This window comes from Anguilla anguilla, chromosome 7 (genome assembly GCF_013347855.1).
Source record: "Anguilla anguilla isolate fAngAng1 chromosome 7, fAngAng1.pri, whole genome shotgun sequence".
Classification (NCBI taxonomy): Eukaryota; Metazoa; Chordata; class Actinopteri; order Anguilliformes; family Anguillidae; genus Anguilla; species Anguilla anguilla.
In genome coordinates, this window is record NC_049207.1 from 1,070,692 (window position 1) to 1,095,436 (window position 24,745).

The 24,745-nt window shown below is 44.2% G+C and overlaps 2 protein-coding genes across 5 annotated transcripts; one reads left to right on the plus strand and one right to left on the minus strand.

Moving 5' to 3' along the window:
• Window positions 1-946: 946 nt before the first annotated feature.
• LOC118231022 (interferon-induced very large GTPase 1-like) lies at window positions 947-12,118 on the minus strand. Its single transcript, XM_035424429.1, has 3 exons — window positions 11,915-12,118; window positions 9,218-9,269; window positions 947-8,874 (listed from the first exon to the last, which is right to left on the minus strand). The coding sequence occupies exons 2-3, from the start codon at window positions 9,221-9,223 to the stop codon at window positions 1,672-1,674; spliced, it is 7,209 nt and encodes a 2,402-aa protein (XP_035280320.1). The 5' UTR covers window positions 9,224-9,269; window positions 11,915-12,118; the 3' UTR covers window positions 947-1,671.
• On the plus strand, window positions 11,665-24,463 carry LOC118231025. Of its 4 annotated transcripts, none has more exons than XM_035424433.1 (3): window positions 11,665-11,943; window positions 13,004-13,122; window positions 22,493-24,463. In XM_035424433.1, exon 3 carries the CDS (start codon window positions 22,649-22,651, stop codon window positions 23,273-23,275), a length of 627 nt encoding a protein of 208 aa, XP_035280324.1. In that variant the 5' UTR covers window positions 11,665-11,943; window positions 13,004-13,122; window positions 22,493-22,648; the 3' UTR covers window positions 23,276-24,463. The 4 variants fall into 4 exon arrangements, with proteins under 4 accessions (XP_035280324.1, XP_035280325.1, XP_035280326.1 ...); XM_035424434.1 differs by having other exon boundaries at window positions 11,665-11,838; XM_035424435.1 differs by lacking the exon at window positions 13,004-13,122.
• The last annotated feature ends 282 nt before the right edge of the window (window positions 24,464-24,745 follow it).

Here is a 24,745-nt window from a genome sequence, read left to right on the forward strand (position 1 = left end):
TGCTGGCAGACCAGCCAGCAGCGAGTTGCAGTAGTCCAGGCGGGACAGGACCATCGCTTGAACCAGGAGCTGGGTTGCGTCTGATGTCAACAAAGTAGATTCCCTAATTGACTTGTCAAAAGAAATGTATGGTAACATGAAATGTGCTGAGTTGTGAAAAACTGAGTTTGAATATATTTAACCTTGGTGTACGTGAACTTGCTTCAACTGTATAAATAGGATCCAAGCTGGTCTGTAAGAGCTACGCCCACTTATGTGTAAGTATGGTGTGCTGTGTGTGTGGTGCCTCCTCCACTGAGCTGCAGTGTGTCCACTGTAAGCCTGGGTATACAACACAAACAGTCCTAAAATTAATAACCGTCCGAAGGGAAAGTATTAATACTGTAAAGGGCTATGATATTAATGGTAAGGATCATATTTGTGATTAGAATTTATTATTATGTTCTATTAATAATCATTTTAATGACTTAAGAGCCATGATGCTAAACAGAGTGTTCTGATTCACCTTTTCCTGTGTACTAAGGTTTTGCTGTTTAGCAGAATACACAGGAAAGCTTGTTTTGCATTTCAGTCAGAAATTATTTCAAGATGTTCATTGGGCACTTCATGATGGGTCTGCTGGTGCAAAATTCCATCAGGAGCTGAGCCACTTGGAAGCACTTCCTAATTTGCATCTTATCCAACACACACACAACTGGATCCACAATACTGGAATACTGATATTTTAATAAAAATATATTTATTGGGCTAATTCTCAGTCATTTCACACACAGGGTTGAGTGCTGTTGCATTATGGGTACGTGTTATCTGAAGAGTTTTCCTGCTCAGTCTTGCCTGATCAGAGGACAGTCAGCCATTCAGCCATTCACCGTTGGTGTGTGTGTGTGTGTGTGTGAATGGGTGAATGAGAGGCATCAATTGTAGAGCGCTATATAAATGCAGTGCATTTACCATTTATGCAGGAATTACTTTATTTGTTGTATGTCAGATATATTTCATGGTTGCAATCATTCTTTTATCACCATACAATAATTCACACAAGTGACAGCCTAGATAAAAAAGAATATCTTTCATGTTAAATGCAAGACATTTCAGCAGGATATGGCATTGCTCATTTCATTTTTACAGCATTCAGAAAGCCATCAATGATGAAGCAGACAGAGTCAATCAAACGAAATTGCCTGCATAGAAAACCAGCAACCAAAATAAACCAACAAGTGACTTGAAATACTACACAGATTCTTATTTCCCATAAGCATATTCCCACAACCTGTAATCCACTATAGGCCTACTAATAGACAGTCACAGCTAATGTTAAATATTGTTTCACACTGTCTTGGACAGCTTGTACATCACATGAAGCCTGTAAATGTAATAAAAGTGTCAAAAGATCTGTTGCTTATTATCAAAACTAAACACAAAGACTCTTGCAAACTAGCAGAACTGTCACAGAGCTCTACATTATAAAGAAACTCAGCAAAATGGTGAGAGCCATAACCAATTCTACACACAGAATGTACCTTTAGTTACATGTTTAGTTAAAATGATCAATGATCAACATTAAAATAAGTGGTACATGATGCCACTAAACATGTGAAGTTAACTTGTTGGAGTGATCATCTGTATCCTTCAGTCTGCTGAATCCTTGCTGGCCTGAGTTTGGATTCATATTCACACTTCCAGTTCTTTCAGCACAGCAGTCTTAGTAATGTTTTCCCAGTCACCTGGAATTTCACCTTTGCCCTCAAACTTACATCCAAATTTCTCCTGCAGTTTATTCCTGAAGACACACACAAACCACTTCCAGTAGAGTTTTTCAGAACAATCTGGCTTGATTGACCATTTGTCAAAAGGGGGACCTGCTTTTCTGTACTCTTTAAAAGGCGTCTTTATACCTTCACGATTATAGAAGTGTGAATTACCACTGACTGATGTGGTGCAAAAGTCAACCGAAAACTCTTGGGTTCCCCTATATCTCCATCCTCCGAGCGTTTCTGGGCGATGAAATCTCACACTGTGGTCAGTGTCATGACCAGTCATAGTGTTTGTACAGATGGCTGTGCAGAAGGGACACTGCTCCCAGCATCCGCTGAGCTGGTCGATTAGAATGTCATCTGGTCTGTTCTGGAACATTTCAAAGTCAAGGCTTGAAGCTTTTATTTCTTGCTCTGTCTGTTCCTGCATGTCTGAAAGTGACTTAGCCATCATGTCCTGGAGAAACGACAGGTTTCCAGTGCCCTCGCATTCAATGTTTTTGAAATTCGCTCTTGAGATGGAAATAAAACTCCCAAGTTTAGAGCAGAATTTCTCAAGCCACATTGCGATAGTTCCCTCCTTCTCCTTAAGTTCTGAAGTCACAATGGAACTTTCGGTCAAAGTCTTTTCAACCAACCTTTTCAAGTTTCTGTTGAGGAGGTCTGATGTTAAACTCTGGTCTCTGCAGCACTCCTTGACCCTTCCCCTGATGAACTTTTCAAAGTGTTCTTTTGGACGCTCGAGGTACTCCACATACAGGTCAAACTTCTCTTTCTCAGCAAGCTCTTTCAGTATGTGATCCTCCAGGTTAGCTCTGTTTCCATTGAAAGCTGGGTAGTTATGTTTCATTTGGTCCACAATTTGAAGGCTGACTTTGTGGTACATTTGCTGTTTTATTGCTGATTTGAGATAATTGCACAGAAAATTGGCAAAAATTGTAACAGCGGTTGCTCCGTCACAAGAGTCTTTAAAATACTGGAAATATTCCTCCTTCTTCTCACTGAGGCATGTCAGCAGATCATTTTTCCTCTTGAAATCTGCATGCATTTTGGTGAACCTTTCAACTGCCTTTGTGCAACTGTAAATAGAGATGTCAACTTCATACTCCTTTACGAGTTCTATGAGCTTCTCTCTTTTTTCATATGTCTCCAAAGTCTGTGATATGCTCTCTAATATTTCATGAATAAATATTTCATTGAAGTCCACATTTTCCCTTGATTTCCTTTTAATGTACTTTTGTACATCTGCAGCTATTTGTTCTGTAATACGTTGACCTTCTTTCTTAATGTTTGCAGTTTCTGACGATTGAAAGACTGAAAAAAACCTCTTTATCCAGTGACGTGAAACATGTTTGTCAACCTGGAACTGAAAACTGATCATTTCCTTGTGCTTTTTAATCTTTTGAGAAATGTCTTTTTCCTTTTTGAATTTATTGTACAGGATGCCTTCCACAACAGCCTGGATATCAACTTGTTTTTCTGGACGTTTCTCCGATGATATTTTTGTCAACCATTTGGTCCACAGTTCATCAAAGTGTGGCCTCATTTGATCACTGGTCAGTTTTTGGTCCTGTAGTATTGAGGCTAAAGATCTACTCATTCTGAGCAATTCTGCCTCGTAGCCAGACCTCTTCCCATCCAGTTCTGATCTGCACTTTCTGATGTTGAGTAAATCTCTGCACTTCCTCTGTGTGTCTTCAATGAGCTTATCCTTCAAAGTTTGAAACCTTGTATCAACATTACATCTCCAGTTAACCAGGATTTCTGGGTGTTCCTCACGTGTAAAATATGTTTCTATCTCATCTGTGAGTTGTGCATAGATCTTATCAAATTCTTTTATAAGATCTGACATGTACACCTCATCCACCAAGTTGCTGTTTATTTTGTTGTGCCAGGTTTGCTGTATCTCCAGAGCATGCTTTCTGATGCTCCATGCCCATTGTCCATAAGACTTTTCTAGCTTGCTGTATGTAGAAATCTCCAAAGTGTTCCTGAAACTGAAAACAAAGTTCTCTTTCAGAAGAGCATCCCATAAGTTTTGGATTCGCTCTTTTACCTCAGGCAGTGAGGGCAGCCGACAGTCTGGTTTCCATTTGGTAATGGACAGCAGCTTGTCCTTCAGCTTCTGAACGTTCTGGGTGTAGGAGGGGTTAGGAGGAGCCATGGGGGGGTCTCCCACCAAGAGATTTTTAAAGTAGAACACCTGAGAGTCCACATCAAAATGAATTATATCAGAAAAACATTTAATGTCCAGATTCTCCTCTTTTGCTGCAATGCAAGCCATATCATCAAGTCTCTTTTTAAGGCGTCTTCTCCCTTCCTTGTTTTTGTCATTGGCGGTTGTCTCTGCAACATTCTGATGCACAAATATGCAGCTTGTTTTTATTTTGACAGAAGTCATTCTCATGAAAGCCTGAACACAGATCTGCAGAATATCCTGCATTTCACTTGGATTCTCTCCCATGATGTTGATGAGCGTCATGTTTCCCACACCAATGATGAAGGTGGCCAGTTCATTGTCATGGGCCAGCGTGGCTTCAGAGCTGAGTTCCAGTGATCGCAGACCTTCAGTGTCCACCACCAGCACAAAGTCAAACTGAAGCTGTTCCTTCATCGCTTCATCAACTGTCAGCAGCTGCATGAATGCACCTTTGGTGCACCTTCCTGCACTCACAGGGAGCTGCAACCCAAACATGGTGTTTAGCAGAGTGGACTTGCCGGAACTCTGAAGGCCGAGGACTGAGAGGACAAAAACCTTTTTGTCTCCAAGTTTTTTTATCAGTTTGTCAAAAACGGCCTTGATCCAGTCAAGGGGCACGTGAGCCACATCTCCATCCATGAGCTCCAGAGGGTACCCTGCAATCAGCATCTGTGCTCCAATTCTGGGAAGAATGTCAACACACTGTATATCTGTGAAGCCTTCACTCTTGGTTACTGAATTAACTGCCTCGTACAGCTGACTCACTTCTCTCATAAGATGCTGCAGCCCAAATGACACTTTTTCGGGTTCCATGTCCTCACCTTTTGGTTCCTGGTCCTTCTCCTGGAGATTGGCATATGAGCCAGTGGTATATTCCTCCAGAAATATCTGAAGCCACTGTAACATATACAGGGTATTATTTTCTTCTGTCTGGTGCAAGCACTGCAGAAATGACTTCATGAAATCACTGAGGTGGAACGCCTTATTCAGTTGTTGTAAGCGTATGTCTTGTTTCTCAGATTTTATGTCACTCAATACCATCTCATTGCTTCTCTCACCTGTGCTGTGCAGGCGATGTTGCTCCTTGTCCTTCCTGCACCAGTTCTCCCACAGTTCACCTTGCAATGGCAAATGCCTCCCTTTTAGGTTCATTAATTCCTCTTCCTCCTGTCTGTCCTTTCGGTTTTCTCCCTTCAACAAACTAACCATATGCTCAGCCTGCTCTTTTCCCTTTTTACATTTTTCATTGTCCTCATCAATACTGAACTGCTTCTGTCTGGCAATCCTCAAGCAATCAGCTAAGCTATGCCTCTCTGATTTAGTTGGAAGGCACTGTTTGATGCTGGAGATGATTTCTCCTGTTAGTTCAGCCTCATTTCTGTTCTTTGCTGCAATTTTTATATTTGTCTGACTTTTGCCTTGAACTTTTTCTGCATGAGAGATGAGCGTAATCAGTGGAGTTGGAGATTTTCGCAGTTCTTTGAAAGTCTTACTTGCTTTCTCCTCCAGGGGGCTCTCTGAGAGAAGCAGTACAGTGACAGCACTCACTTCCTGCAGAAACTGGAGCTGTCTGGGGTGATGGCTGGCATCGCCATGGAGATTCACAAAAGCAACACAGTTGTCAAAAATATCTCTCTCGCTGGATCCTGCACAGTACCAAGTGATCTCCACAACCCCATCCATAAGGAGGCAGTGCCTCATGCTTCCGGCACAGTGTCGGTTGAAAAACACCGGGTGTTTCCGTTGGTTGATGATGTTGCTCAGGATGTGAGACTTTGAGTTTGAGGACTTCCCCAGTCTCACAAAGGACACAATAGGCACCTGTGCACTGAAGATAGGCTGCTGTGTGTTCTGCCACGTCTTTTTGATTTGTCGAAGTGCCCACACCGGGAACTCTATTTCACCCGAAAAGGGGTTTGGTACCAGAAGAGGTAAAGCAAACTGACATGTGGAGAGTTTGGAAAAAATGTACTGCCTCACAAAATCATCTGAACAATGAAAAACCGCCATATGAATATCCATGGGGTGGACAGATGAATCCATGTCACAGACATCTTCAGCACACAATGTATCTTCTGTGACTATGTAATCCTCTTCATCACTGCTATCTGCATCTTCAGCAGTGGTTGGTTGAGGCTTAGATGATTTGGTAGCTTTCAAACACAAATACCTGGCACTGCAGTCTAGCATCATGAGCTTGTAAATATACTGCTGGTACAGACCTTTTTCCATAGTATTCAGATCTGTACTTGAAATATTACTTACAAGTAGGACATCTTCCATTTTTATCTTCCTGGGATATGACTCCCATAGTCCCAGTCTCTGAAGTAGACCCCTGAGTTTATCTACCTTCCAGTCATTTACAGGAGGGTGTTCTTCTGTTCCCGTTTTGCCTGAGGCATTCTGTTGGGTTGGACGATCTTTCCTTTCCAGTGGTTTCATGAAACTTCCCAGGGTCTGAATCTTCAGTAGCAATACTTGCTCTTTTGATTGGCTTGTTTCATTGATAATCCTGTTAAGTTCCTGCTCTAGTTTTTTCCAGTCCTTTTGTTTATGTGTGGAATCAATCAGGTCAGAAATAATCGAGATGTTCCCAGCTTTTGATATAAAGAATTTTAGCCGTCCTTTTTTATCTTCTGGGGATATTCTCTGTTTGCCTGTGGACACAGTCAGTGCTGTCAGGAGTAAGTATGCCTGAGCCTTGTCTTCACTCCTCTCTTTAAAAGATAAGTAATTTTCATAACATGTATGGAGAGAGCTCTGTAAAAATGCTATCTCTTCTACCCCTAGTAGAGGACAAAATGTATCCCTTCTGTATCCTAAAACATTAACTATGGAAAGAATCAACAGCTCTACGTCTGTTTCACTGTTCGCTCTTAGTCTCTGACACAGTGAATTGATGGCACTGGTTATTGTGCAAGTAGCCTTTTCCTCAGCAGACATGTCAGAATCAGAATTTAAATTACAGAAATTTTCTTTGACATCATTTAATATTCTCTCCAGGTCAGAAAACTCAGAGGCAGATGTAACTGTGGGTAAGACCTCTTCAGTGTGTTGTGTCCACTTTAGGATTTTAACACGGTTTGGGAAGTCTTCAACATCATGTGACTGATCCATCACAGATTTCATCATCATCCTCAAGCTGGTATCAGAGTTTTGATTAGTGATCTCTGTCAAAAAGTCTTGAAGGTCTCGACTGGATAGACACTCTTGGACCCATGCTTTAGTGTCTTCTCCTAGTTTTCTCTTGATTTCTAGCAATTTACTCAAATGTTTTTGACTTTTGGATACAGACCACAGCTTCACTGACTGGATCATTTTCTGAGCTTCCGTCACTGCTGACAGCACATTCTTTCCCCACATGGATTCTGTATCCTGTTTTGTGATCTCTGTATATGCTTCTATGATGAAATTGCACAGACTGGAAGCGTTATCAAAATCCTGACTGTGGGAAGATAGGATGATGTCCCAAACTGGAACCAGGGTATCTCCCCTGTCAATTACGTGCCAAGTTTTGTTGGAAGTCACCAGACCTGATTTCCATTTTAAGTGATCATCTGTTTCGATTGGACCTCCAGATTTACTGACAGAAAGCTGAACTTTACTGAGGAGACTGGCACTAGAGTTTCCCTCAAATGAGCCTTTGCTCTGAGACAGAGAAGCGCTCATCCCGCCTGAACACCCAAGAAAGGACCCAACGCCAACGTACGCATTCAGAGCAGCAGATGTCAGACTCTTCACTTCAGACAGTTCACTGCTGCTGAAACCTTCTGCTGAAGCTGTCCACCAGAAAATCCCCCCAAAGTGAAGGGGCCCTTGATTTACATGTGACCCAAATGTCTGGAAAAAACATTTGACCTCATTCAGCATCTCAGGTTTTTTTTTCTCATTCACATTCATCAAAAGTGATTCAATGTTTTTCAGCTCATTCAAGGCAGAGCGGCACAGTTTCAGTTTATCTTTCTCAATGAAACAGGAGGCCAGTGGTACGTAGTTATATTGCGTGTTTAGAATGTACGTGTGTTCAGAAGACGATTTTTTTGATTTTTCTTCAGAATGTTCATATTCATTTTTGACCTCAGATTCAAAACCTAAAAATGTACTTTTCAATGAAGTGCTGAAACTTACACCAAGCCTTTCCATGACTTTCTGAAACTTTGTTCGAGATTCCTGGGAATTAAATTCCTTTTTCTCATAAACATATTTGTGCTCAGGACCACGTAGCCTGAAGGATTCTGGCACTTCCAGGAGTTGATGTCTTTTCTGCAGCAGGTCGTCCAGATTCCCAGAACTGTACATACCCTCTAGGGCCAGGCCACCAGAGGCAGATCTCAGAACCTCTTCATCAGAGATAGTTTCCAATGGGGAGTTAAAACCCTCTTCAACAGAGCACAATCTTTGGTACAAAGGTTGTAAGATATCTTGTAAAGGTGTGCCTGAAGGCAGCCAGGCGCTTTCGGGCACATCTAGAGCTGATCTGATTTCATCAAGCTTCTTCTTAACTTTGGCGTTATTTTGATCTATGCCTTCCTGGTGAAGTTTTTTTAGCTCTTCAAGATTCTTCTTAGCCCGTTTAATCCTCTGTTTTTCTAGGCTCTTTTTCTCATTCTGCCTTTCATTATGTTCGACCTGGGTTTTTTCATTCTGTGAAGCTGGATTTTCTTCAGGTTGTAGCTGTTCCTCCTGAATCCCCAGCATTTTCTGAAGAGCTCTGCTTTCCCAGCCATAGTTCACATGCTGGTTTAGCAGGTCATAATCTGAAACATTTAAGTACTGCAGCTGCTCTGAATGCTCAACACCCAGTTTATCCTTGAAAACCTCTGTCCAATACCTCCAGTCAAGTCCTGCTTTCTGAAGAACTTTGCTGAGATTTGTCAGTTGCTTCTCTTCTACAGCCTGACCTTCTGTTGACTCTGTTTCCTGCAGAATAAACAAATTAATCCATCACACCTGCACAATAAAACATTTTCAGTAGAGGGTGTAGTAAGTCACTGACAGGAGAGGTACTAGATAATTACTGTATTATATATATGGAGTGTAATGTAATGTAATGGAGTAGAAAGAGAAAGTTGCTAATATTGTTTATTCTCTACAAAAGGGCAAAGTCGCTAATATCAGTACAGTAACTGGAACGGCTCACCAACAGAAGTTGCACTTTGTTATTTGTTTTGTTTGCCCCATAAAAGCTTGAATGCTCTTACTTTTTTTGGTAGCATTTTTTGTATTTTATATAATGTAAAATAACAATCATATTAAAATATACCTCCATCTCTGCTCCCTTCTGGATCCCGCTCTCTTAGGTCATTCACTCACCACTGCAATGAATGAATAAATAAAAAGATCAGCAACTAGAATAAAAATTTAATCATTTAACAGTAATAAAGCTACTTCAAGCCGGTGAAGTTATTTAAACCTTTATTCATGCAGTACAATTCTGACACATTTAATAGCCACATTTATGGTAACAAAACGTTTTAGTTTACTCAATATATATGGATACTGCATGGTAGTACTGGGCATGAATACTAGTTTTACGAATAGCTTTAGCTTATTCTCTTTCCTGTAAACACACACGTTTATATGTTCGGGAATTGGGTATCGTGAAAGCTTCTGCCAGAAGGGCAGGTGTGTTACTCGTTTTTCCCACAAGAGGGAGCCCTGCACCCAATGTTGTCTGAGTCAGCGATTTCCAAACTCTGTCGTTCCAACCAGAGTTGCAGTCACAGAATTTTAACAAGCTGTTCATTTAACAAGCTGTTCATTTTCAAGCTGTCCAGACCTTATTTGGGCGGAGGGCTTGCTCATGATTGCATTTAAGGGAAGTCCAAAGAAACATCCGGGAGAGAATCTGCTTAACAGTTCTCCTGGTATTACAGTCCTGTTGTATGAGCATTTTGGACATACATCAATAATCTCTTTTTGTTCATTCTCTTTGTCTTAGTTTGTTAGATTGTACGTATTTTCTCTACTTACAGAATAACGGTCTTTATTTGTCTTGCTTTGTAAATACAGTGTTTTACCTTTTGGCATCATTCTGCCAATATAAACAGTTTTCCATTTCCAGTGCATCTCACGTACGTGATTTGCCTATACGTTGAACCGATGCGCTCCTGCAGATGGTGACTCAGGCTTGTACATCATGTCTGGTGGTCCTTTTACAATGTACCCATTTACTGCAGCACGGATAGCATAAACAGATTATAAAGCAGGGGTGCCCAGTACGTCAATAGCAGAGGCCATGCTCACCGTGTCATTTAAAAAATGTGCCTAATTCTTCCCGTTTTCATCACATTTCCCTACGACTTCTGTAACGGACAGGTACGCTTGATTGACGTGAAATGTGGCCTATATGCTGCTGTTGAGAACTTGGTTACAGTAGGCTAAGTGTGTGTCCATTCATTCGTGGTATGGTCACTTAAATGTCCAATATTACGCGATAGCTACGCGTTCTTTTTCATTTTATATGGGGCAGAGCTGCTAGGGAATTTGCTTTAAATATCCGACGGATAATGGTGTGAATCTGAAAGCTGGGATTTTGGCAATACAGGTTTCTATACAATTTGGCTTATATTTTTATGTGATAGTAACAAATGCAATTTGCCATGTGGTGGTGACACGATCTGGTCCATTTTAGGTTTTGCTTTCAATATCCGATGGACAATGGTGTTTAAAATCTAAACGTATCTCACATATCGTTTGAATGTTAAGGCTCCATATTTTCTCATTTTCATAAGATGTGTGTCCGTTTGTTTGTTAATTCGATTTGATATGAACCGTAGATTCTGAGAAAATTCCACTTTAATTTTTTATCATGGCTAGTGAACCTATCAATATGTCCAGGAGGTAACCCGATTACTCTGTTACGCCAGGACCGCATACAAGGTCCTCTGACTGACTGGTCCTCGCAGACGACCAGATCGTGTCACCACGATTGCCCTGCGCCAATTGCATTGGCAAATTGCATGTGTTACTATCACACGCTCACAAACAGCCGATTTTGGGGACGCGGCGCGGCGTTTGGAATGAGGGGTGGCGGCCAGCCCCCGCAAGGCATTTTGGGATTGCCAGCGGCGCGGCGTGAGCAGCGAGGCCGCAGTGGAGATGGCAAAAATTCAACTTTGACCCCCTCGCCGCGTCGCGGTAACCAATCTGATGTGATATAATGATCCGTCAAGTAAATTGTCCCTATTTTTTTCTAATTTTAGTTCCACATTCTATCGTTCCACAATGGAGGACCTAACACGTAATTTCCACATCGGGTTTCCCGACTTAATAAAATCTCCTACAGAGACACTGATAAGAGGAAATAGCGTGGAGAAAAGTCTCTGAAATTGTCGGTGGCTCTGCAATGTAGTTATCGCCGTTAGCTACTATCACTGTCCAGTCTGAATAAAAATCATTTTTGCAGTAATCTAGCTCTGAAAATGTTAATAAGCTGCCTAGCTAGGCTAACTAATGTGTAGTAACAACAAACAATAACAAACAAAAAAAAATCTTCCTAATGTATTAGTTGCTAGTTGTTCGTTTCTACCAGCCACCTAGCTAGCTAATCAGATACAACTTTGAAGGAATTATCTGGCTAATTCGTCAGACAATGTTTTTGTTGTTGGTTGTAGACATTAAACAGCCTAGCTAGGCAGCTGACTAACATCTTTCAGATCTAGGTTACTGCAAAATGATTTTTATTCCGACAGGACAATGAATATGAAACACGATATTAAACCCGGTCAACATTTAACGAACACAACTGTCTGTCAAAAATAGGTGACACGCCCACAAACAGCCGACTGTGGGGACGCGGCGCGGCGAAACCGTGTGGTTTCAGCATAACAACTAACATTCCAGAGAGTAGCGACATATTAACGGCTTCAGCTGTCAAACAAGGTGAGACTTGACCATGTCACTTTTCACCGAAGACGTGTTTCTTTATCCTTAACCTTCGATAATGAAAAGGACTCACCAGTGCTGATCCGTAATACAGGAGCCTTCGTAAGTCTTCTAACTTGAGTCGCACGTCTGAAGACACCGTGGATCCTGTGTGTGGGCTTTTTATGCTGGGGGTCTGTGCTTGTGGGAGCAGCTGTCTGTGCACGAGGAAGGGAGGAGGCACAACCAGGGTGGGGGGCTTCAAATAGATCACGTGATTTCACAGAAGGTCTTGTTGCTAGTTTCAGTGGCTGTGCAAAGTTCTCTCTCTACAAAGAGCAGTTCAGCAGGATTCTTCCCCATGGCACAAGCTGGGGTGAAAGTTAAGTCCAAATTATTCCAAATAGAGAACAAAAAAAAAAAACAAAGAATAATTTTGAGTAGATCCCTTTATGTGGCGATTGTAATTCAGTTGCCTCAGTGCAATTCTGCAATCACAACAATATATTTTATGTATTTATTATATCACTGCATTATGTTTGTGAGTGAGTGTGATGGCTGGGTATGATGTTTGTCTCACTGTAGAGAGTGAGTGTTTTGGCTGGGTATAATGTTTGTCTCACTGTAGAGATTGAGTATGCTGGCTGGGTGTAATGTTTGTCTCACTGTAGAGTGTGAGTGTGTTGACTGGGTATGATGTTTGTCTCACTGTAGAGATTGAGTATGCTGGCTGGGTATAATGTTTGTCTCTCTGTAGAGAGTGAGTGTGTTGGCTGGGTATGATGTTTGTCTCACTGTAGAGAGTGAGTGTTGGTTGGGTATGATGTTTGTCTCACTGTAGAGAGTGAGTGTGTTTGCTGGGTATGATGTTTGTCTCACTGTAGAGAGTGAGTATGTTGGCTGGGTATGATGTTTGTCTCACTGTAGAAAGTGAGTGTGTTTGATGGGTGTGCTGGTTCTCTCACTGTAGAGAGTGAGTGTGTTGGTTTGGTATGATGTTTGTCTCACTGTAGAGAGTGAGTGTGTTTGCTGGGTATGATGTTTGTCTCACTGTAGAGAGTGAATGTGTTGGCTGGGTATGATGTTTGTCTCACTGTAGAGAGTGAGTGTTTTGGCTGGGTATGATGTTTTAATCCAAAGCCCATCAGTCCGCTGTTCTGAGTGTGTGATTGTGGTTTTGCAGGAGTGCCTGTGCTTCCTCCCGCAATTACAAGAAACGCACGAGCACCTGGCCACACGACAGCCTGTGTGTGTAGCAGCAGGCTTTGATCTTCACACAGCTGGGTGAAGAGCCTCTTGCTGGTAGGGAGACCCTTGATGAAGTTTACAATCTTGACTGCGGTTGCTAGGGTGTCACAGGTGTTAAGACAGTTTTTTAACAGCTGGTGCCTGACGATGTATCACGCAGAGGAAAATCAAGCTCTCCAGGGCTTTCTCCTTCAAGCGGCTCTTAAATCCATGATTTCTGACCATAATCACCCTGATTTCTGCCCATAATCGCCCTGATTTTTGCCTATAATCGCCCCAATTTCTGCCTATAATCACCATGATTTCTGCCCATAATGGCCTGATATCTGCCTATAATAGCCCTGATTTCTGCCCATAATCTCCCTGATTTCTGCCCATAATAGCCGTGATTTCTGCCTGTAATTGTCCTGATTTCTTCCTATAATCACCCCATTTCTGCCCATAATCGCCCTGATTTCTGCCTGTAATTGCCCTGATTTCTGCCCATAATCATGCTAATTTCTGCCCATAATCACCCTGATTTCTGCCCATAATCACCCTGATTTTTGCCTATAATCGCCCTGATTTCTGCCCATAATTGCCCTGATTTCTGCCAATAATCACCCTGATTTTTGCCCGTAATCGCCCTGATTTCTGCCCGTAATCACCCTGATTTCTGCCCATAATTGCCCTGATTTTTGCCCGTAATCACCCTGATTTCTGCCCATAATTGTCCTGATTTCTGCCCATAATCGCCATGATTTCTGCCCATATTCGCACCATACACAGGTGGAAAATCTCACGACGCCTCCACAACAATGTTTGTGATACCAGGAAGGGAATTGCAGTGCTGTCCACTAGGGGGCAGCACTAGCCCTACAGACAGGCAGTTTTAATCACATCAGCTGTGGCCCACTTTCTATTCATGGGCTCTATAAAGCCGCGTTTCCACCGCAGGAACTATACCCCGGAACTAGGAACCTTTTGAGGAACTCAGTGCGTTTCCACCGCAGGAACTAGGGTCTAAATTTAGTTCTGGGGGCTTTGTTTTACCCCCCAAAACGTTCCTGCTCGGGGGGTAGTACTTTCCGAAAGTACAGGAACCTTTTGGGTGGAGCTTGCAGCGCTGAACATTTCTGATTGGTCGAGTACTCGTAGCATTTGTGTTGTATTTATTTTCCGCCATTACCCGCCATGTTTGAAAATATGCAGCGGCAAACCAATTTATTTTCATAATAACTTCAAATCAAACTTGTATGTTATGCGGAATTTTAACGTGTGCTCTTCTGTTCTTTTCTTGCTTTAGTATTCGTTTTATAAAATGCTAAGCATTCGTGCTGGGACAGCATATTACGTAGGCTACCAAAACATTCAAACGGATTAATTCGGTTGCTGAATATTTTCTTCCGGATTTTCTTTGTTAGCCCGTTGTAATTGACTCAAAACGTTTGATACAGTTATGTGAGGTATGCGGTAGTTCTGCATAATTAACATTGGTGATACAGTAGCCTACAAGCAAACTGGAAATCCGCACTTTTTAATCGGGTAAAATAACAGGTTAATTCTAGTAATCTTCGCTTTAGCTTTTTCAGACTGCCGTAATTTTACTCAATTTTACTGCCATTTTTCAATTCCACGAAAAGACCAGGAAGACTATGGACTCATTTATGGTGCATGGTTCGCATCTGGAGGGCACACTTCGCTGCTCGGCTAGCAGTAACTTCGAAGGAAAGCAAACGGTGGCTGTACCACTACTAATTTACATTTTCACGCAAGTCCGAGTTTTCGTTCTATTCTTGTCATTTTGCGATTAGCCTATGGAATTGACGACGAGAAAGTAATAAAACAGCAAATTGTTTACAACGTGTGCATGTTTTCTGCTGTTAATGAATGTGTTTGAGAGGATATATGAAAATCAATAAATACAAAAGTAACCATATATAGTCATTGTTGGTAACCCGTTGTATATTTGGAATAAACCCCTCCGGGCTGTCCCGGTTATTAGAAAATAATGTAGGCTACTTCGGTGGTAGTATGGGGTTACAGAAGAAATCATATGACAGATGGACCGACGACAACGTCAGTGGGCTAATTTGCCTAATCTTCGCGGTACTTTAGACCCCGGTGGAAACGCAGACAACCATTGGCTGAAGGAACCTTTTAGTTCCTGGTAAAGTAGTTCCTGGGACTGAAAGTTTTGGGTAATTTTGGTGGAAACGCGGCTTAAGAGGCCCGACTTGCAGGCCTAGGAGGAGGGTTTTCGCAGTTGTGGTGCCGACAGTGGATTCTGTTTTTTTTCTGTGGTTTTTCTTATTCCTTTTCCTTGGAGGCTTGGTCTCCAGATTGGCCTTTTCCTTAGGATTTCTGTTATGTTTTGAGTTTTCATGTAATAAAAGGTGGTAGCCAGACATTTCTTTTGATTTCATCCTGTCTGTTCACCATGTGACCAGTGGCCACCCCCAGCCCTGCATCACAGGTTGTAAAATAGCGCAGAGGATATTTTTCTCAAACTGCCCATTGCATACTAAAAAGTAAGCAGTAAACAGTATGCAGCATGCTCAGCAGTGCATTTTGAGGATGTGGTAGTTAGGGGGCTGGTTGTGACACTGCCCTGCATTAAACCTCCAGAGGGGGGTGCTGTTTCTGCTCCTCCGTGCACTTCTTACTGAGCTGCAGGTTATTTCTGAAGCCCATGAATGGGTTCAGGACTCTTCCTCACACACTGATGCTGTGTTCTGGAGTCTTCCTCACTCACTGATGCTGTGTTCTGGACTCTTCCTCACACACTGATGCTGTGTTCTGGAGTCTTCCTCACTCACTGATGCTGTGTTCTGGAGTCTTCCTCACTCACTAATGCTGTGTCCTGTAGTCTTCCTCACTCACTGATGCTGGGTTCAGGACTCTTCCTCACTCACTGATGCTGTGTCCTGGAGTCTTCCTCACTCACTGATGCTGGGTTCAGGACTCTTCCTCACTCACTGATGCTGTGTTCTGGAGTCTTCCTCACTCACTGGTGTTGTGTTCTGCACTCTTCCTCACTCACTGATGCGGTGTCCTGGACTCTTCCTCACTCACTGATGCTGTTTCCTGGACTCTTCCTCACTCACTGATGCTGTGTTCTGGAATCTTCCTCACTCACTGATGCTGTGTTCTGGACTCTTCCTCACTCACTGATGCTGTGTCCTGGACTCTTCCTCACTCACTGATGCTGTGTTCTGGAGTCTTCCTCACTCACTGATGCTGTGTCCTGGAGTCTTCCTCACTCACTGATGCTGTGTTCTGGAGTCTACCTCACTCACTGAAGGCCCTGGGTGCAATGTGGCCTATCAGGTGTCATCAGAGCTGAACACCTCCCTTCAGCCATGACCTCATAAACTGTGGCCAGTTACAGAAAGAGCCAGAATATCATGGGTAACGGTGTGTTTGTCTCCTGCAGCATTACTCAGTACTAACTGATAATGTAAAACAATCACACACACACACACTCACACACAACTTTTTTTTTTGCTTAAGTTTGTCCGTTGTGTCCAACGATGACAATCCTGCTTCTGCTACTTGTGAGTCTTCTTGTGGCTGTGGAGCCCAATCCACGATTAACACTGTCTGCCACAAACAGAACAGGTGAAAGCACTGACTGGGGGTGTGGATGTGGTGCTGGCTTCATGTCTCTTTAGTAGTTTCCTGGTCCGTCGATCACCTCGGTCCTCCTCGAGCTTATGCACCCCTTGTTGGCAGAGCTGCCGCCAGGTGGAGCGTTGAGTGGCAGTGTCCTCCAGCTGGGTCGAGTTCAGGCCGCACTTCTTCATGACAGCTTTCAGTTGGTCTTTATATCGCTTTTTCTGGCCCTCTGCCGAGCGACGGCCAAGGTGCAACAGCACTTTACGTGGTAAGCGTTCTTTTGGCATCCTGATGATGTGGCCGAGCCAGCGAAGTTGGTGCTGGCTGACGGTAGCCTCCATACTGATGCAGTTGGTCTTGCAGAGTACTTCATTATGGGGCACTCGGTCACGCCAGGTCATCCTCAGGATACATTGCAGACATCTGATATGGAAGGCCTCGAGCATCCTGAGGTGGCGACTGTACAGGGTCCATGCCTCACAGCTGTAGAGGAGAGTTGTGATGACAACTGCCAAGTCAACCGATATTTTGGTGTGGAGGTTGAGGTCTTTATTTTGAAAGACCCTTCTCCTGAGTCTGCCAAATGAAGATGATGCCTGTTTGATCTGGTTTTGTATCTCCCCTTCGATGCTGCCGAGGAAACTGCCCAGGTATTTGAAAGATTACAAGTGATTTGTTGGAGATGGTGAAGGTTGGTAAATGAGATGGGGGAGTAGATGCCCACTGGGATATTACTTTGGTCTTTGCCACATTTACAGAGAGACCCAGCCTACCATACGCCCTTGCAGCAGCTGCAAGGGTAGCTTGCAGTGCCTCTGGTGTGTGGGCCGCAACTGCACAGTCATCTGCGTACTGTAGCTCGATGACATGCTCAGATGTTATTTTTGTGACCGCTTGAAGCCTTCGGATGTTAAACAGTTGCTGTCTGAAGTCGACAGTAACCCCACTGTCCTTCTTGATCCTCTCATGGAGCAGCAATGTCACACACAGGAGGAAGATGTTAAAAAGAACTGGAGCAAGGATGCGCCCCTGACATACACCGGTGCACACCCTGAAGGGCTCGGATTCCTGGCCTCCAATAGTCACCCATGCCATCATCCCCACTGTAGGAATTACTCACACACACACACGCACACTCACACATATATACATACTCACTCTCACACACAGACACACACACACACACACTCACACACATATATATATATACACACACACATCCACACACACTCACACACATATACAAACACTCACTCACACTTACTTATGCTTGCTTGCTTATGGCAGTCCATCGATGTTGATGATGACGTTGCTCCAGATTAATTTGTTGGGGGTTTATTGTGGCTGTGCAGGCCAATGCGTGATCCGCAAGTCGTGCCACATGAGGGGCGGGGGTATACGGCACAGGAAAGGGGGCCCTGCAGCACTTTGGTGCCTCTGTGCACGCCGCTGCATTCTCCTCTCTGTAGCCTGCTCCTGAAGGCGAGTGATTCCCTGGTGGCAGGTGGAGCTCCAGGTGTGGCGATCAGCAGCCAGGGACTCTAGTGCTGGTGGTTTGATGTTGCACTTCTTCGGGAGGATTTTTAGGTGATCCTTGAAGCGCTTTTTCTGGCCCCCAGCAGACCTATAACCATCCAAGAGCTGGCCATAGAGGATCTGTCTAGGAAGGCGGTGGGCAGGCATGCGGATCACATGCCCGACACAACGCATGTGTCTTTGCGCAAGAAACACGGCAATGCTGGGTGTGTGGGTCCGGTCGTGGATTGCCACATAGGGCACCCTGTCTTCCCAGGACACACCCAGGATCGTTTGGAGGCAGCGGATGTGGAAGGCCTCTAGAGCTCGCATGTGCCTCTGGTAGGGGGTCCAGGTTTCTGAACCATAAAGCAGTGTGGAGAGGCAAACTGCCTTGTACACAGCTGCTTTGGTGGAGATGGTTAGCATCCTGTTCTGGAAGACCCTGGACTTGAGCCTGCCGAAGGCAGCAGAGGCCAGCCCAATGCGAACCTGGGTGTCATTGTCGATGTTGCAGGAGTGAGTTACACACACTCACACTCACACACATATACACACACACAGACACACTCACACTCACACATACACACACACACACACACATATATACACTCACACACACACACACCCATGGTCGTTTATAAGTGTAATGCATGGCTGTGTGGTCGTTATCGAGTATTTATGCACACCCAGAGAAGTGGAGCTTCTCCACAAACCACAGTCTGCACCGCTCTGTTTCCACAGATGAACATGTAGCACATCTCTCAGGTCTGTCATTACCCACAATGTATCTGAAGGAACAGGTCAAATTGAAAGCAACGATTAATTTGTAAAAAACTCAAAAGTGGGGGAAACTAATGTACTCCGCCCGTACACGCTGATCCTCAAAACCTCTCTGAGCCTGTAGGGTGGTGGGAAGCTGAGTGAGCTCTTCCTGGCGAACCGCGGGTGGAATAAGCAGCTTTCACCTGCCCAGTGGAATGTTTGCATTGCACGCTGGCAGATCATCCTCGGCTGCCACCCGTCCAGATTTCAGAGTTCAGTTCTCTCCGAACTCTCTCTCTCTATCTGCCAGAAAAAACGTTTTTTAACACACATGCATTTTGAATAAAACATGCACTTTTTGGAATTTTAATTTTTCACACACACACACACACACACATATATATCTATATATATATATATACATATATATACACTCACTGGCCGCTTCATTAGGTACTTGCTAGTACCGGGTGTGGTCTTCTGCTGCCTTAGCCCATCTGCTTCAGGGTTTGACGTGTTGTGTGTTCAGAGATGCTCTTCTGCATACCTTGGTTGTAATGAGTGTTTATTTGAGTTACTGTTGCCTTTCTATCAGCTCGAACCAATCTGGCCATGCTCTTCTGGGAAGGCTTTATACTAGATGTTGGAGCACTGCTGCCCTGATTTGCTTTCATTCAGCCAGAAGAGCATTGCTGAGGTCAGGCACTGATTGGGTGATTAGGCCTGGCTTGCAGTTGGCTTTCCAAGTTGATACCAAAGGTTGTTGGATGGGGTTGAGGTCAGGGCTCTGTGCAGGCCAGTCAAGCTCCACACCATTCTTGACAAAACCATTTCTACTGTTGGGGAAACACAAAATCATCTAGAATGTGATTGTATGCTGTGCTCATATAATGTATGTCTTTACAATAAGGGCGGTATGTATTACTTCATAATAAGAGATGGCGTGTATGTCTTGATAATACAGGTGGGGTGTGTGACCTCATAATGAGGGAGGGTTTGTGTGACTTCATAATGAGGGGTGATATATATGACCTCATGGTGGGGGATGGCGTGTATGACCTCATAATGAGGGGTGGGGTGTATGACCTCATAATGAGGCGTGGGGTGTATGACCTCATAATGAGAGGTGAGGTGTATGACCTCATAATGAGAGGTGGGTTGTATGACCTCATAATGAGGGGTGATATATATGACCTCATGGTGGGGGATGGCGTGTATGACCTCATAATGAGAGGTGAGGTGTATGACTTCATAATGAGAGGTGATGTGTATGACTTCATAATGAGAGGTGAGGTGTATGACTTCATAATGAGAGGTGAGGTGTATGACTTCATAATGAAGAGTGGGGTGTATGACCTCATAATGAAGGCAGAACCTGGTAGAACCCTGGCAGCATCCAGTTCCTCATTTGGCGCCGCAGATGGCTGCCTCGGTGTGTTGACCAAAGCAAATTCCTCGTATGTGTAAATGTACTTGGCAATAAATTCGATTCTGATTCTGATTCTGATTCTGATTCTGATTCTGATTCTCATGACAGTAATGACCACCGCACCTCCCGAAATCCATTGCTGCCCTCTGCCAGGTAGATCACATAGCAGTGCAATGACCCTGCTTTATACACACTGTAGATAACCTCTAACCATGAGTTCTACCCAGAGAGAAAGTCCCTCGAACAGCTTTGATCCACTATTGATCAGACTTGATCAGCCAACTGGGAGAGTATAAAACAAGCGAATTACAGGAGAGACAAGCACAAGTAAGAGCTGAAGCAGCACAGGTAAGATCTGAAGAAGACGAGGCCTCACTGGATCTGGACTGGGTTGTGAATCACTTACTAGCTGAAATTTTTGTTTTCTTCTCTTCAATATTAGTTGAAATATGGATGAAATGTTTTCATGCTTTTCTCCAAATGATTTGACTAAAAGCAATAAAAGAATCTTTAGTATGTATTTAGTTGATGATGATTCATACACTTATGAGGCTGGGACAGTGTTATTCTGGTTAAGTCAGCCAGGTATCCTCCAGTAACCTGATGTCCTCATTGAGAGATGTCCTCCGATCAGATATTCCTTCTCTGTAGTACTGTGTATGGGCTATAGGATGTAAAATAGTCACTGGCTCTCGTAATATTGCGTCTGCACCGTAGGGTGTAAAATAGTCACTGGCTCTCCTATAGTACTGTGTGTGGCCTGTAGGGTGTAAAATAGTCACTGGCCCTCCTGTAGTACTGTGTGTGGCCTGTAGGGTGTAAAATAGTCACTGGCCCTCCTGTAGTACTGTGTGTGGCCTGTAGGGTGTAAAATAGTTACTGGCTCTCCTATAGTACTGTGTGTGGCCTGTACTGTCTAAAATAGTCACTGGATCTCCTGTAGTACTGTGTGGCCTGTAGTGTGTAAAATCGTCACTGGCTCTCCTGTAGTACTGCGTGTTGCCTGTAGTGTGTAAAATCGTCACTGGCTCTCCTGTAGTACTGTGTGTTGCCTGTAGGGTGTAAAATCGTCACTGGCTCTCCTGTAGTACTGTGTGTTGCCGTTAGGGGGTAAATTAATCACTGGCTCTCCTATTGTACTGTGTGGCCTGTACTGTTTGTGTGGCCTGTAGGTTGTGGAATAATCACTGGCTCTCCTGTCGTACTGTGTGTGGCCTGTAGTGTGTAAAATTGCATCAATACACAGCAAAAAACGTGTTTTGTTAGACTAGGATGGCTGGCTGCATGTATGGTCTGTGAAACTGCACTTTTGGAGTTTCAGATGATTCTTGGGTCATGGAAAATGTGAATCACAGAAATAATAATGATATCTATTATTATTATTATTATTATAAAACCCAAAATATTTTTTCACAAGTGTTCACTGCAGTACCCAGCCAGAGTGATAGGGGGAGACAAAGGAATATGTAATAATGAGAACAAGCTATTCAGCCCATCTTGGATTATAATTAACATACAAAATAGTTCTCCAGCACTGTATCAGACCTGAAATTGAATATCTCCACAAATCACGGAATACAATGTAAAAACAATAGAATAATGCAGAAGATGAGTGGTGGATACTTACTTAAGTTATACTTGCCAGACAGTGTCCACAAATCACATTCATCTCTGTCCTCTTGGTCTTCACTAATCCACTGAGTGATTGGTGGAGCTTGATGATGATACCACAACTGTATTATCCCTATTCTACCATGTGTGGTAGATATCACATTGTAATTCCACACTCTCTCTCTCACACCCGTCTCCCTCACCCCCTCTCTCCCTCCCCCTCTTTCTCTCTCACCCCCTCTCCCTCTCTCACTCTTCCCCCTCTCCCTCTCTCCCCTCCTCTCCCTCTCTTACTCCGTCTCTCTCTCACCCCCCTCTCCCTCTCTCACCCCTCCTCTCCCTCACTCCCCATCTCTCTCTCACCCCCTCCCTCTCTCCCCCTCTCCCTCTCTCTCCCTCTCCCTCCTTCTCTCTCTTCCTCTCACTCCCTCTCCTCCTCTCCCCCCTCTCTCCCTCTCACCTTCTCTCTCCCTCTCACCCTCCCCCCCCCCTCTCTGTTGTGTGCAGGGTGTAGTCGTGTCCTCCACAGTCCTCCTCCTGCTCCTGCTCTCCGCAGTGCTCTGTCCCACCCTTCACAGCTATGAACTGGCCTTTCGGGACAGAGAGAAGGTGCAAGCTACAGCTGCCTTTGTTTCCTCCACCATTTAGCCCAAACTGAAGGCCATGCAGGACAGCAAGCAGCAGTACGAGGAGAACATCGGGAAGCTGTTGACCCGCTTTGGCAAGGGGTCCCCTGAGGCGAGGAGAAAGGCGGAACAGGCACTGTCCCTGCTCCTGAAGAGCGTGGGGATGCTGGCCAAAGCCGACTCCGTCTTCGCCACCACGGCTCCCTACCACAACTTCATCCTGGCCTTCGTCCCTCAGGACCTGCCTGACGTCACCCTGACGAAGAAGCAGTTTGTGGAGGTCAACCGGAAGTTGGACTCCATCAGTCTGAAAGTGTTGCTGCTGCTGACTGCGGTGCAGTGGTCCTGCTACGCCAGCGAGTACTCGGAGGCTGAGGCTGAGATCGAGAACGCCTGGGAAAAGTTCACCGAATTCATAAATTCCAAGTTTTCCCAGGAGGAGGACAAGGTGAAGTGTGGCCAGCTTCTACCGCTACCTGACCCAGGAGGGGCCCTCGCTTCGGGTCAACCTCTTCACCATCCTGGTGGAGAAGTTCAGAGGCAACATCACTGCCGTGATGGAGTACAGCCACCACTTCTCCACAGTGATGCTGAGGGGTCTCCAGCTTCAACTGTATTACCACATGATGAGGGGCTACAACAAGGGAGAGGCCAAGGCCACTGAGTTTGCTCAGAAGTACAACCAGGTGTTGAAGGCCGAGCAGAACGCTCTGCTTTACTGCATCCAAAACTACCAGAAGTGGATCAAGAATGATGTGCAGGTAATAGGCGAAAGGTCTACATGGCAAGACAGCAAAGACTTGGCTTTGAACATCAAGAAATTTCTGGATGAGAAGTACTTCTGGCTGGACTGGGTGATGGTAGTGTACAGTAACGACGAAACCGGACTCTCTTCCACTGGACGTCACATGGAAATTCCAACCCAAGACCGAGTCGTCATCCTGTTCAACCGAAAGAAGTAGAGGAAAGTAGAGGAAAACGAGAAAGATGAGGTGAGAAAGTATTTGTCAACAACAGAGAATATACGCACAGTAAGTTATCCTGGTGTTATCACCTATAAGGAGATTACACGTCTTTGTGGATTTGAGGATCCTGTAGATGTCCTGAAAAAGGAGGTTGTGTCTCAGCCTTACGTAGCTGGGCTCCATGCAGGACCATCATATGGAAAGATCTACCAAACAGATGATTTGGGATCAGAAAAAGTTACGTGCCTCGCAGGCTATATTGTGACGTACGCAACAGACTACACCGTATTTCTGGAGAGGGAAGGGCAGTCCCCACCCCCCTGCTCCTCAAATCCCTGCTTGAATGGTGAATGTGTGGTGATAAAGGAAACTTCCGGAGAGTTCTGCAAGTGCCACAAGAACTTCTACGGTGAGAAGTGTGAGCTCAACGTGCTGGACGAGCTGGACTGGAAGCAGCGCCAGGAGAAGATCAGCGGCATCCTCTCGCAGCCAGTGCCCGACCTGGCGTCCAGCATGCTCAAGCTCACAGCCCTGCTGGAGAGCAAACCCCGACCTGGCGTCCAGCATGCTCAAGCTCACAGCCCTGCTGGAGAGCAACAAGCAGTCAGAGGACTGCTGATCGCGCCCGTCCTGCTCCTTATTTTAATGGCTTCTGCTCTGCACCATAGCTGATATCCACAAATTAATATCCATAATCATTTATAGTTGCCCATTAGGTAACCATAATGATTTATTGACAGTGGGGTGGTTCCTTGTAATTTATTACATAGTATAATGATGTCATTGGCTGTTGCTTGGTAGCAAACAAACATTTTTTGATGAATGAGAAGCATAAATAAATCTTCCTATATCAAACAGAGCCTTCTGCAATAAACCTTCCAGCACCACCAATGTGTGAATAATTATTTAAATGTTCTTTGCATGGTTATCGTATCTCCACAAAGTAAAATTGAGCACTTAGTCCAGGAGGAGCACCACCATTTTCTGTGAATGAGTGAATCTGAGGGATCTCACACTAGAACACCATTTTCTGAGAAAGTTCATTGCTGTACAAAAAAACACTCCTTTATTGGCATAAAATAAAATAAAAAAGTTCAATAGAATAAAACAGTATATTATAGTCATCTCAGCAGTAATGACAGGTCATACACAGCACAGTCATCTCAGCG